The 12,372-nt window shown below is 37.3% G+C and overlaps 1 protein-coding gene across 1 annotated transcript in view; it reads left to right on the top strand.

Annotated features, from left to right (window-relative positions):
• Positions 1-224: 224 nt before the first annotated feature.
• Positions 225-12,372, top strand: part of CPM (carboxypeptidase M) — a 67,007-nt gene continuing 54,859 nt past the window's right edge. Inside the window, exons 1-2 of the mRNA XM_074269684.1 lie at positions 225-344; positions 1,727-1,906. Coding sequence (XP_074125785.1) covers positions 1,744-1,906 — 163 coding nt within the window. The 5' untranslated portion in view covers positions 225-344; positions 1,727-1,743. The remainder of the gene's footprint in view (positions 345-1,726; positions 1,907-12,372) is intronic.

A 12,372-nucleotide genomic window follows, 5' to 3' on the forward strand; every position in this document is an offset into this window, starting at 1 on the left:
GAATCTCTACTTAGTGCACTCTGGCCCACATATACAATGTTTGGCTTTCTGATCGGTCACTTTGGGTACTATCTTTCCTCACTTCCAAACTACTCCGCTCAGGTGCAAAATTGGGGTGGGGGTGGAACCCACGTATTTTCGCAGCCCCACACCCCAACCCTCCCTCCTCTTCAGGGTGTCTCCGCACCCCACGTGGCTCAATAAAAGTGAAGAGTCTGAGTGCAGGGGTGAGGGGTGGGGGAAGAGGAGAGTATAGGTTGGCGCTATTCAAATTCAAATGGAGAATCCCGGAATGCAGAGAATGCGCCTACCGGATCCCCATTTCTAGACCGTGCACTCTCCAGGTAATTCCCAAAGCTGCGAACGAACTAACTCAACTTCTCCTCTAAAGTTCCCCAAGTACTAGTTCTTTGGCATGCGCTACCAATTAAAAAAAAAAAAAAAAAAAAAACCTTTCCAAACGTGCAAAGCATTTTGTGTATAGATTATAGCAAAATTAAGGGAAAATTAATTTTTAATTAATTTAATCACGTTTTGCAGCTTTGGAAGATTTCTTAGTTTGTTAAATCCTACCCGCAGAATTTTATAACGCTGGGCTGTGCAACAATATACAACTGAGAAGGGGGGCGAGGAGATGAGGGGAGGGGAGGACTTTTGTTTCGGTTAGACTTAAAAAAAACTTCCAAGAAACTTGGGGAAGCGGAACCGGGCTCTCGGATTGCAGTAATTCGCTAGCATGGGTTTTATCCGTGCTCCCTCTAGGAGACAGACAGATAGAAGGAAATTCTGGATACAGCGACTGCGTCGGCCCACTTTTAAAGTAAGTCAGGAACATGCGCTGATGTTTTCACGAGTCACTGGGAAGCTGGTTGAGTTCATGGAGCCCCCACCCAAGTTCGGTCCCCCCCGCCCCCGCTCCTGTCCCCACCAGTCACTAGAAGCAGAGAGGATGATGGCGGTGGGGCTTGCGAGGTCCACAATCCGTGCCGGCAAAAACACGCACTTTTAAAAAACCCGTAGGAGGCCCCATCTCCGCGGAGCGTCCGGGACGGCGCAAGCCGGGCGGAGGGCTGGGCCGGGCAGCTTGTGCACGACAGCCTTCGGCTGCCTTTCCTCCTCCTCCCCCGGCTCCTGCAGAAACTTGCACAGGTGAGACAGCCGGCGCCCACGGGCCCGAGAAAGGAGGGATGTGCTAGGAGGAAGGACTGAGGAAAGGGGGAGGAGCAGCTTCTGGCGGCGGAGCTCCTGACTGGACTATGGAGACGTCGCTCAGAGCCGGCGGGGCGGGGCCAGCCGGCCCACGAGCCCAGTCCCAGGGCTACAAGAGGTGTCCCGGAGCAGCTGCTGCTCACGGGGCGGCGAGCTCCGGAGCCGGGCTGAGGGCGCAGCTGCTGCAGCTGTTGAGGCACCGCGGGAGGCAGCGGGGGTCCGGGAGCACCAGACTGCTGGGACAGCGCCTGCAAGCTCCCCACGCTCCCTCGCCGAGGGAGGATGTTCTCGAACCAAACTTGGGAGGAAGGTCGCGGTTAAATGCTCATTGAACTGAACTGAATTTGGATCGATGAGATTGAACTGACCCCAACTGAACTGAATTGACCCCATCTGAATTGAACGGAACGGAATTGTGGAATGATGCTCCCCGCGTAACCCTTTGCAAAGGGCTAGTAACTTTTCCCCTCTTCCCCGGTTTCTTCTAGACTGACTTTTTTTTTTAAATTCATTGTAGCAATTTCATCCTAAAACATGGAACTTCCCTTGTACCTGTGCGTGGGACTCTGGGTACCTTTGGTGGCCGCGTTGGACTTCAAATATCATCACCAAGATGCAATGGAAGCTTTTTTGAAGGAGGTGGCCCAAACCTACGATTCTATAACTTATTTACACAGTATTGGGAAATCAGTGTCAGGTAGGGATCCTTCGTTCTCATCCTTCTCTCTCGTTCTTTTAAACTCTCTCCGTTCCAAACCTTGCCCACCCTCGTCAAAAAGGGGGGGGGGGATTGGTCTTGTTCAATATGAGAATAAATATGCAAATGAAAATATTTGTTTGTATTAACTTGTAAAATGTTCCTAGCTCCTTGTCTAGGGGAAAGATGTTAGCAGCTCAGTTAGTGTCAGTACCTTTTACCGCTCCCGTTCTAATCGGAATGCCTCGAGTTCTTTTGCGGAAATTCTCTGAGTAGAATATAAATTTTCTTTTCTGTTTCCGTTGGCTTATTTTAATGGAACCCTTGATGTTAACTTACTATGAAAAGGATGTTTCAGTTCTTGTTTAAATTTAGAGTATTAGATTAATTAATGTCAGCAGTCTTCCTGTTTCTATTGCTTAATTAGACTGATGTCCTAAAAATTATTCAAGGAAGCTGGATGGGAAGTTATAGCGACAAAGTGCTCCACAAATTCTGTTTTTAAAATAGCCTATTTATAAAGGCAAGGGCCACATAATGATCTGTACCTTGCGTTTATAGAGTTTGGGGAGTTTTGCTTTTTTCTGTCAGGATTACTGACAAAGCTGGAAGAGAATTCAAGCTATCTATTCCAACTCCCTCATTTTATAAATAAGAAAACCCAAACTTAATGAAGGTTAACTCACTTAAAATCCCATAGTGGAAAAGTGAGTTCTAACTCCAAAATGGTGCTCTTTCCACAGATCTGTTTTCGAAACAGACTTTCAGTAAGTTAACATCCTTAATTCTATGGGATCAACGTAAGGGAAATTTGATCATCACAAAGAGTGACCAAGAGTGACCAAAGACTGACCAAGGTTTTGAAGTTAAAGGCAACACTGAACTAGAACTGGAAAGAATCTCAGAGGCCATCTGGTAGTTCTTTTTTTTTTTTTTTTTTTTTTTTTTTTTTTTTTTGACAGTCAGGGCTAAGTGACTTGCCCAGGGTCACACAGCTAGATCTGAACTCTGGTTCCCCTTAACCCAAGGCAGTATTCTATTAATAAATATGCCACCTAGTTACTGAGTTGCTGGGAGTTAAAGGATTTACTTGCCTTAATCATATGGACATTACATATCTGATGCAGGATTTGAATCCAGGTCTCTCAACAAATTTCCCAAAAAATTCGGTTCTGCACACATATATTGTATCCGGGATGTACTATAACATATTTAACTTGTATGAGAATGTCTGCCATCTAGGGGAGGGGGTGGAGGGAAGGAGGGGAAAATTGGGATCAGAAGGGAGTGCAAGGGATAATGTTGTAAAAAAAAAAATTACCCATGTATATGTACTGTCTAAAAAAAAGTTATAATTATAAAATTAATTAAAAAAAAAAAGAAATTTCCCTTGACTACAAATCAGATAATTGTATTAAATAATAATAGGCTTTAACCCAATTAATGCTCTTAATTACCCTAAGAATAAAAGATAGCCATAGTTTAATGTTAAAACCAAATTTCTTATTAAAATTTTTTTTCATGAGTTCTTTACGCTGTAGAGGAAGATATGGTATAGCAGAATAAACCTTAGATTTAGAATCGAAAACCTGGGTTCAAATTCTGCTTTTGCTTATTGTGGCATCTGACTCTATACCCCTAGGAGGGGTTTTCTTGGCAGTGATATTGGAGTGGTTTTCCATTTCCTATTCCAGTTCATTTTACAGAGGCAAAGTGGATTTAATGAACTTTCTCAGGGTCATAGCTAGTAAGCCAGAGACTGAATTTGAACTCAGTTTCTCTTGCCACAGGGCCTGCACTATATCTACTGCGCCACCTACCTGCCAGGCTTGCTTCTGTTACTTGTCATCTGAGTGCTGGACTTCAGTTCTTTATATATAAAATGAGAGATTTGGAGTTAAGGTCCCTGTTAGCTTTAAATTCTAGATGCATACAATTTGTATTTGGATTTTTTGCATTTGAGAGTCTTATAATTCTACAAACATTTTTAAAGATAAACTTATCTTGTTAAACATATTGTTTATTGTTAGCTGCTTGTTTCAGTAGCATTGTTATCAAATAATCTATGTTGGGATTATTCTCTAGCATAGTATGAAATTATGATAGTTGGATTCCTAAGAAACCATTTGACTGATTAAATCTTTTCCCTCTCCCCCAACTCCAGAGCTTAAATAACCATAAAAATACTCCAAACTTTTTTGACTACAAAAGGGAACATTAGCAAGGATTAACCAGTGCTATTTGTTTTTGAAGTAATGAAAAAAACTTGGGGTTTTTGTTTTGTTTTCAATAGAAAAGTACTGGTGTGAGTGTGAGATAAAAGCTGGGGATTCCTTTCCTTTAGTAAACTGGCACTTCTAATAACTGGCTTGACATCAAACCACATTCACACTTTTTTTGGCTTGTATATATCCTTGTGGTTGGTCATAGGACAAGGTTATCATGTAAAAGGGAAAAACAACTGACACTTTCAAATGTGGTTAAAGAAAGAAAATCCAGATCCATGATCCTTTTCTCAAGTCATTTTGTTGTGGAAAAATAAATATTAGTAACGATAGCAATGATGATGGAATTGCCAAGTTGTCCCTGAGTTTTCACATGAGTGTCCCTTCATGCTAATACTTTACACTAGGTTAAGTGTTTTTTACTGGCATTCTATGTAGGTTAAGAATGCATAGCAATGTACATTCAAGTGGATAGCATGGCACGGTTAAGAATGAACCAAACTGGATACTATTATAATTTAATACAATTATTTAATTTGTAGTCAAAAGAAGTCCCTTAAACTGGGAATAAAATAACCATGGATTTTCATCCAGTAGATTGTTTGTTTGTTTTTTTTTCTTTTGTTTTTTTTTTTTGTTTGTTTTATTTAATTTTTATTTAATTTTATAATTATAACTTTTTTTTGACAGTACATATGCATGGGTAATTTTTTACAACATTATCCCTTGCACTTACTTCTGTTCAGATTTTTTCCCTTCCTCCCCCAACCCCCTCCCCCAGATGGCAAGCAGTCTTATACATGTTAAATATATTACAATATATTCTAGATGCATTATATGTGTGTAGAACCGAATTTCTTGTTGCACAGGAAGAATTGGATTCAGAAGGTAAAAATAACAGTTTACACTCAGTTCCCAGTGTTCCTTTTCTGGATGTAGCTGATTCTGTCCATCATTGATCAATTGGAATTGGATTAGCTCTTCTCTATGTTGAAGATATCCACTTCCATCAGAATACATCCTCGTACAGTGTCATTGTTGAAGTGTATAATGATCTTCTGGTTCTGCTCATTTCACTTAGCATCAGTTGATGTAAGTCTCTCCAAGCCTCTCTGTATTTCTCCTGTTGGTCATTTCTTACAGAACAATAGTATTCCATAACATTCATATACCACAATTTACCCAACCACTCTCCAATTGATGGACATCCATTCATCTTCCAGCTTCTGGCCACTATGAAAAGGGCTGCCACAAACATTTTGGCACATACAGGTCCCTTTCCCTTCTTTAGTATTTCCTTGGGATATAAGCCCAGTAGTAGTATGGCTGGGTCAACTCATCCAGTAGATTGTGATGACATATGTGCTGACTCTGGAGTTGAGGGATCTGATTTCCTCAAATGTGTATTATCCATGTGACCTTGGGAAGTAACTCCCTTATTCGCCCTGAATCTCAGTTTCTTCATCTTTAGGGCAGCCAAGTGGCAGAAGGAATAAAGGACATCCTTGGAGTCAGGAGGACATGAGTCACAAATCTGTTCTCAGAGACTTACTAACCTTGGAAAAGTCACTCAACCTTGATTCTCTTCTTCCTCCTCCCAAAAAATAAAGGAAAATTAGTGAACAGAATGGATTCAAATCCTGCCTTTAGCATGCTGGGCAAATCAATGAACTTATCAGTGGTTCCAGGCAATTTACTATAATAAGTAAATACTTTACTATACTAAAAATTATATCATCTGACAGGAAGATATGTATAAAGTTTCACTGGACTTGGAGAGACAAAGTTCAAATCCCTGCACAGATAACTTCCTAGCTATGTAGATCATAAAGAAGTCAATTGACTTCTCAGAGATTCAGTTCCCTTAATCTGGAAAATGGATAGAATATCATGTCGCCTATCAAATAAAGTAATTGTACTTTGTAATTTGAAATTCTGTTAGCTTAGAAAGTCAGACAAATCTATGAATAGAATCTCATTAAAGTGATGAGCCAGGAGTTGGAGAAAGGCACTAAATTCACAACATTTCATAGATATATGTATGCATATGTGTGTATGTATAGTTAGACTTTATAAAATTTGCAGGTTGCCTCCTCCCTCCCTGCTCCCGTTGATCTGAAAATCCACATAAATTTTTTTTTGCTTTCCCTTAATACTAGAGATAAAGTACATGGCAACAAGAAGATTATATATTGATCAATTCTATCCATCAATCATGATGGACATGGCTCTTTCCAACAATGAGGTGATTCAGATCAATTCCAGTAATTGTGATGAAAAGAGCCATTTACACCCAGAGAGAGGATGGTGGGAGACTGAGTGTGCATCATACCATAGCATTTTCATTCTCTTTATTGTGGTTTGCTTGCATTTTGTTTTTATTCTCAGTATTTTTTGCCTTCTGGATCTGATTTTTTCTTGTGCAGCAAAATAACCATATATATATATATATCCGTATATGGGATTTAACATATATTTTAACATATTTAACATAGTGGATTCCCTGCCATCTAGGGGAGGGGGTAGGGGGAAGGAGGGGAAAATTTGGAACATAAGATTTTACAAGGGTTAACCTTGAAAAATTACCCATGCATATGTTATTTAAATAAGAAGCTTTAATAAAAAATTTTTAAAATAATTATAGAAAAAAAATGTTTTTTCAAATACATGTAAAAATAGTTTTCAACATTCACTTTTGCAAAAACCTTATGTTCCAAATTTTTCTCCCTCTAATTTCTCTCCTCTCTCCTAGGCAGCAAGCACTCTGAAATAAGTTGGGCCTCCAAGAAAAAAAAAAAACCTGAATTTTTTCTTTATATACCATATATAATGTACCTAACTGTAAAGTTTGGGTTAAATATTTGGTCACATATACCATCATGTATAGTCCAATGTGCAATATATGTGAAGAATAATGCTGATAACGAGATTGCCAATAATATTTACAATGTTTTAAGGACATTTATAAGCACTAAGTTCAGTGCCTGGCATATATAGTAGAAACTTAATAAACTTACTAAAATCATTTGATCTGTGAGGCAGGTACTATAGCCATTTTATCCCACTTAATAAATGGAAAAACTGAGGCTCCAGGGGTTAAGTGAACCTAGTTCTTTTTTAATCTCTAGTTAATTATTCCATATTAGTTAGAATCTGGCTTTAGAAGAATCTTTTAGCACTGGAATTTATGAAAAAACCTCTGATAATGTGGTGATGTGAAATTTTACATATTTAAACATTCCTCTCTAATCATGTACTTCACATTCATGATAATCCCTTAAGTTATTAGGTGTTTTATAACAATTCAAACTGTTTAAAAATCTTTGAGACAACTTAAATACTCTTAAATAAACCAAACCTCAAGATTTAAAATTTCTGAATTATTTCCTTTCCTCAGGAGCTCAAGGACTGTTTATTACTTCTATCAGACTATGAGTAGGCCTTTGTGATAGTATTTCCCCTCACCCCAAACCTCATGTTGAGTCAAAGTAGGATCCTATACTTTCCTCTGAAGAGGGAAGGGAATAAATATTTATTAATTAAATACCTTCTTTGTGCCAGATACTGTGCTAAATGCTTTTTACAAATATTATCTCATTTGATCCTCACAATAAACCTGGGAACTGGGTACTATTATTATCCCCATTTTATAATTTAAGAAACTGATGCCTTAAGTGATAGCTAATTTTTATTTTTTTAAGTCTTTTATTTTTCCAAATACAAAGATGGTTTTTAACATTCACCTTTGCAAAACCTTGTGTTCCAAATTTCAGTCTAATATAGTTTAAACATGTGCAGTTCTTCTAAATATATTTTCATATTCATCATGCTATGCATGAAAAAAACCCAAATTAAAAAAAGAACAAAAAAACTTGAGAAAGGGGGGGAGAAGGCAAACAACAAAAAATGGTGAAAAAAACTATGTTTTAATCCACATTCAATCTCCATAGTTCTCTTTGAAATGCAGATGGCATATTCCATCACAAATTTATTGGAATTGCCACATTATTGAAAAGAGCCAAGTCCATAATAATTGATTGGCTCAGTCGTTGTTACTGTGCAGGATATTCTCTTGGTTCTGCTCACTTCATTTAGCATCAGTTCATGTAAGTCTTTTCAGGCTTTTCTGAAATCATCCTGGATAGCTAACTTTTATATAGCAGTTACTTTGTGCCAGGCATTGTGTTGAGGTATTGAGGTATTATACAATTATTATTTATTTGATGCTCACAACAGTCCTAGAAAAGTGCGATTTTTTTCTTGAGTAAGTTCTTCAGTTGTATCCTGTTCTTTGTGACTTCATTTGGGTTTGGTTTGATTTTTTTTTTTTTTTTTGGGGGGGGGAAGATACTGGAATGATTTTCTGTTTGCTTCTCTAGCTCATTTTTTAGATGAGGAAACTGAGGCAAACGGAGTAGAGTCTTTCCTAATCACCTAGCTAGTGAGTGTCTGAGGCCTGATTTGAACTCAGATCTTCTTACTTCAGGCCAAGTGCCCTAATTAGTAAGCCACCAGCTATCTCCAACAGGTTGATCAAAATCTTACCTAGGAAAGTACTTTTTCTTCATTATTCATGAACTGAATAATTAGTATATGGAGCTAGTTCCAAAATTCTCAATGTCAAGACTATTGAGGTAGGAGGGCAATGCAAGGGACTCAGAGTATAGAATACTCTTTCCTCAAACTTCTGGAATCATAAACTGTTAGAACTAAAAAGGAAACTTGGTTCAAGTCCTCACTTTATGGAAAATGGAAGACATTTAACAAATCCAGCCAACATTTCCTGAGTACCTACTATGTACTTAGCTCTGAGAGGAAGAGCAAGCTAAGTAAGCTATGATCTTTGCTTGAAACAAATAGGGTGATTACAATGTATGCAAAGAGAACCTATTTCTAACCTATTTTTTCCAATCCTTTTTATTTTTAATAATAATTCATATCAACATAAAAATATTATATATAAATAATGTAATAATTATTAAATATATCAAGATACTAAATAACATTGATCTATAACAATGTCTTTGGACCTCTGTAGAGAGTCAATACATCCATGAACAACAGAAGTCTAGTCCAGGTATTACTTGAGGCCTACTCTCCCTTAGGGCAAACTATTCAAACCATATTGGCTCACCATCTCTCTAACTGTAAATACATAACTTGGTAAATTCAGGATAATCTTGATGCAGAATGCATGTGACAGGAACATGGCATTTTAACTATACAGTGAATCTAAGACATACTTGGTAAATTCAGGATAATCTTGATGCAGAATGCATGTGACAGGAACATGGCATTTTAACTATACAGTGAATCTAAGACATACTTGGTAAATTCAGGATAATCTTGATGGAGAATGCCTGTGACAGGTACTAGGCATTTTAACTATACAATGAATGTATTGAGATAAATACGTTAGTACGATAATTTCTGCTCTGTATCGATAAATATTACAACTATTTACGGTTCTGTTGATGAGTATCACAACTATGCTATTTACAATTCTGTGTTGATAAGCTTCTTGGTTAAGGAAATGTCCTGGAAAGAATTGTAAGGAAGGTAGCTAGTAATTTTGTAACACTAATCTAAAAAGTGTATAAATGCTGGCTCTCAGATTAATAAATGGAGACTGCAAAGCCTATCTTCCACCTGGCCTTGGATACTCATTAACACTCTTGGTTATTTGCTGGACTCCAACAGACCTCTTCTCTCTCTATCTGACTGGTTGATCAGATTCCTTGAATTCAATTATAATTTCTATTTATTCAGCTCTAACTTCTTTCCTAATTTGTCTCAATACTCCAACTTCTTTGTTAGACTTCTCAAACATGTCTCAAAAATAACATGTCCAAAAGAGAATATTACCTTTCTGCCAAACTTCCCAATGAGTGTTGAGTACACCTCCATCCTTACAAACTCTTGGTCATTCTCTATTCCTCTCATCTCCTACATTTAATCTATTGCCAAATTCTGTCATGACTACTTTTCCAGTATTTCATAAATGTCTCCTCTCCTCACTACCTTGCATCCTAATAATGCAGGACTTCATTACCTTATACTAATGAGAGAAAGGATTTTAATAAGCCTTTGGTTGGTTTCTCTGCCTTGTAGTGCTGGAGAAACTGAGGCAAGATAGAGGTTAGAGAGTTATAACAATTTAATTTATGGGAGAGTAAATCAATTGACTGGATCAGACTCTCATCTCCAAGTATTCAGTCCCCAATGTGGGGTATAGAGATTCTTTATAGGAAGACAGAAACAGTGATTTAATGGGGAGCAGATGGAGATGACATAATGGAAAGGACATAGGAAGGTTATCTGATTCTTTTGGGGAAAGTATTTGATATTCTAATAGATTGGGGTGGGATGATATTCTAAGACATAAGATCTTTTATCCTTATCAATTGCTCTGATGATCAAGAGGGAAGGGTAGTATGATAGCCTGAGATTTGGGGCAGAATGACTGAGAGTCTGTGAGGAGACTCACATTACAATCTCTCCTTACATTTAAAAAAAATAGCTTTTTATTTTCAAAACACATGCAAAGATAATCCCAACATCCATCCCTGCAAAAACCTGTTACAAATTTCTCTCCTTCCTTTCCCCTTCCCCCTTCCCCTAGACAGCAAACAATCCAATATAGGTTAAAGTTGTGGAATTCTTTTACACATATTTCCACATTTATCATCCTGCACAAGAAAAATTAGATCAAAAAGGAAAAAAAAATGAAAAAGGCAACAAAAAGCAAACAAAAACAAAAAAAAGTGAAAATACTATGTTGTGATTCATATTCAGTCTTCTTAGTCCTCTCTCTGGGTGCAGATGACGTTCTCCATCAAAGTCTATTGGAACTGGCCCAAATTTCCTCACTGTTGAAAAGAACCAGGTCCATCTGAATTCATTATCATATAATCTTGTTTCTATGTATAATGTTTTCTTGGTTCTACTCACTTCTCTTAGCATCAGTTCAGGTAAGTCCCTCCAGGCCTTTCTATAATCAACCTGTTGATCATTTCTTATAGAACAATAATATTCCATAACATTCATATACCAAAATTTATTCAGTCATTCCCCTACTGATGGGCATCCACTCAGTTTCCAGTTTCTTGCCACTACAAAAAGGATTGCCACAAACATTTTTGCACATATGGGTCCCTTTCCCTTTTTTTATATTCTTTGGGATACAGGGCCAATAGAGACACTGTTGGATCAAAGAATATGCACATTTCCTTACATTTTATCCTCCATTCATCTGACAGAATGATCTAAATAATCCTGTGTGTTGTGCATGTGTGTGTAACTGTCCTATCTAAAATCATTAACCCTCCCCCATCCTCCCACTGCCAGGGCTTTCCTTTGAAATTGTCTGTACATAATTTTGAATCCAAAGCATGTTCTCTCCCCTCGTTAGAATTAGAATGGAACCTGATATCAAATTCAGTTTCAGACACTTATTGGCTATGTGACTCTAATATTTGCCTCAGTTTCCCCAGATTTATAAAATGGGAATCATTTTATACCTACCTCACAGGTTGGTTACTGTGGGGAGGGAGGAAAATATAATATTATACATACACACACACATACACACACACATGTATATATACACATATTTCCCTGCAGTTACATGTAAAATAATTTTTTTTTACATTTGTTTTTAAAATTTTGAGTTCCAGATTCTCCCTTTCCTCCACACACACCTCCACTGAGAAATTCCATGTGAGGTTATACAAAATACTTCAATATTATTGAATAAAGCCTTTTGCAAATCTTCAAGTATTACAGAAAAGAATTAACTGTTATTATTAGTCTTTAAACTTCAATTTCTTCATCTTTAAAACAGGCATAATTATACTTGTCCTGAAGAATCCATGTAAAATTCAGTGTTAATTGATGTGAACTATCAAAGCAATAACAAGATCATTTTATTAATAAGGGAAATTGTGACCAGCTTAATATAAGAAATAAACAAAAAAACCAAAACTTAATTGTATTTTGGAGTTCTGAATACTTCCCTTTTTATCGAAAGGGCTTGGGTTCAAATCTCAACTTTGCCACTTAGTCTTTATGATTTTAGTTGAATCATTTAATTCTTTCATCTTCAGTTTCCTCCACAGTAGGAGGATGTTGGATGAAATAATTCTAAGGTCCCTTCCAGCTTCTAAATCTTTGATCCTATATTTTGGTCACTGGGTACTTATTTTCACATATCTATCTTCATCTTTGATTACAAAACATTAC

This window comes from Sminthopsis crassicaudata, chromosome 5, assembly GCF_048593235.1.
Source record: "Sminthopsis crassicaudata isolate SCR6 chromosome 5, ASM4859323v1, whole genome shotgun sequence".
Classification (NCBI taxonomy): Eukaryota; Metazoa; Chordata; class Mammalia; order Dasyuromorphia; family Dasyuridae; genus Sminthopsis; species Sminthopsis crassicaudata.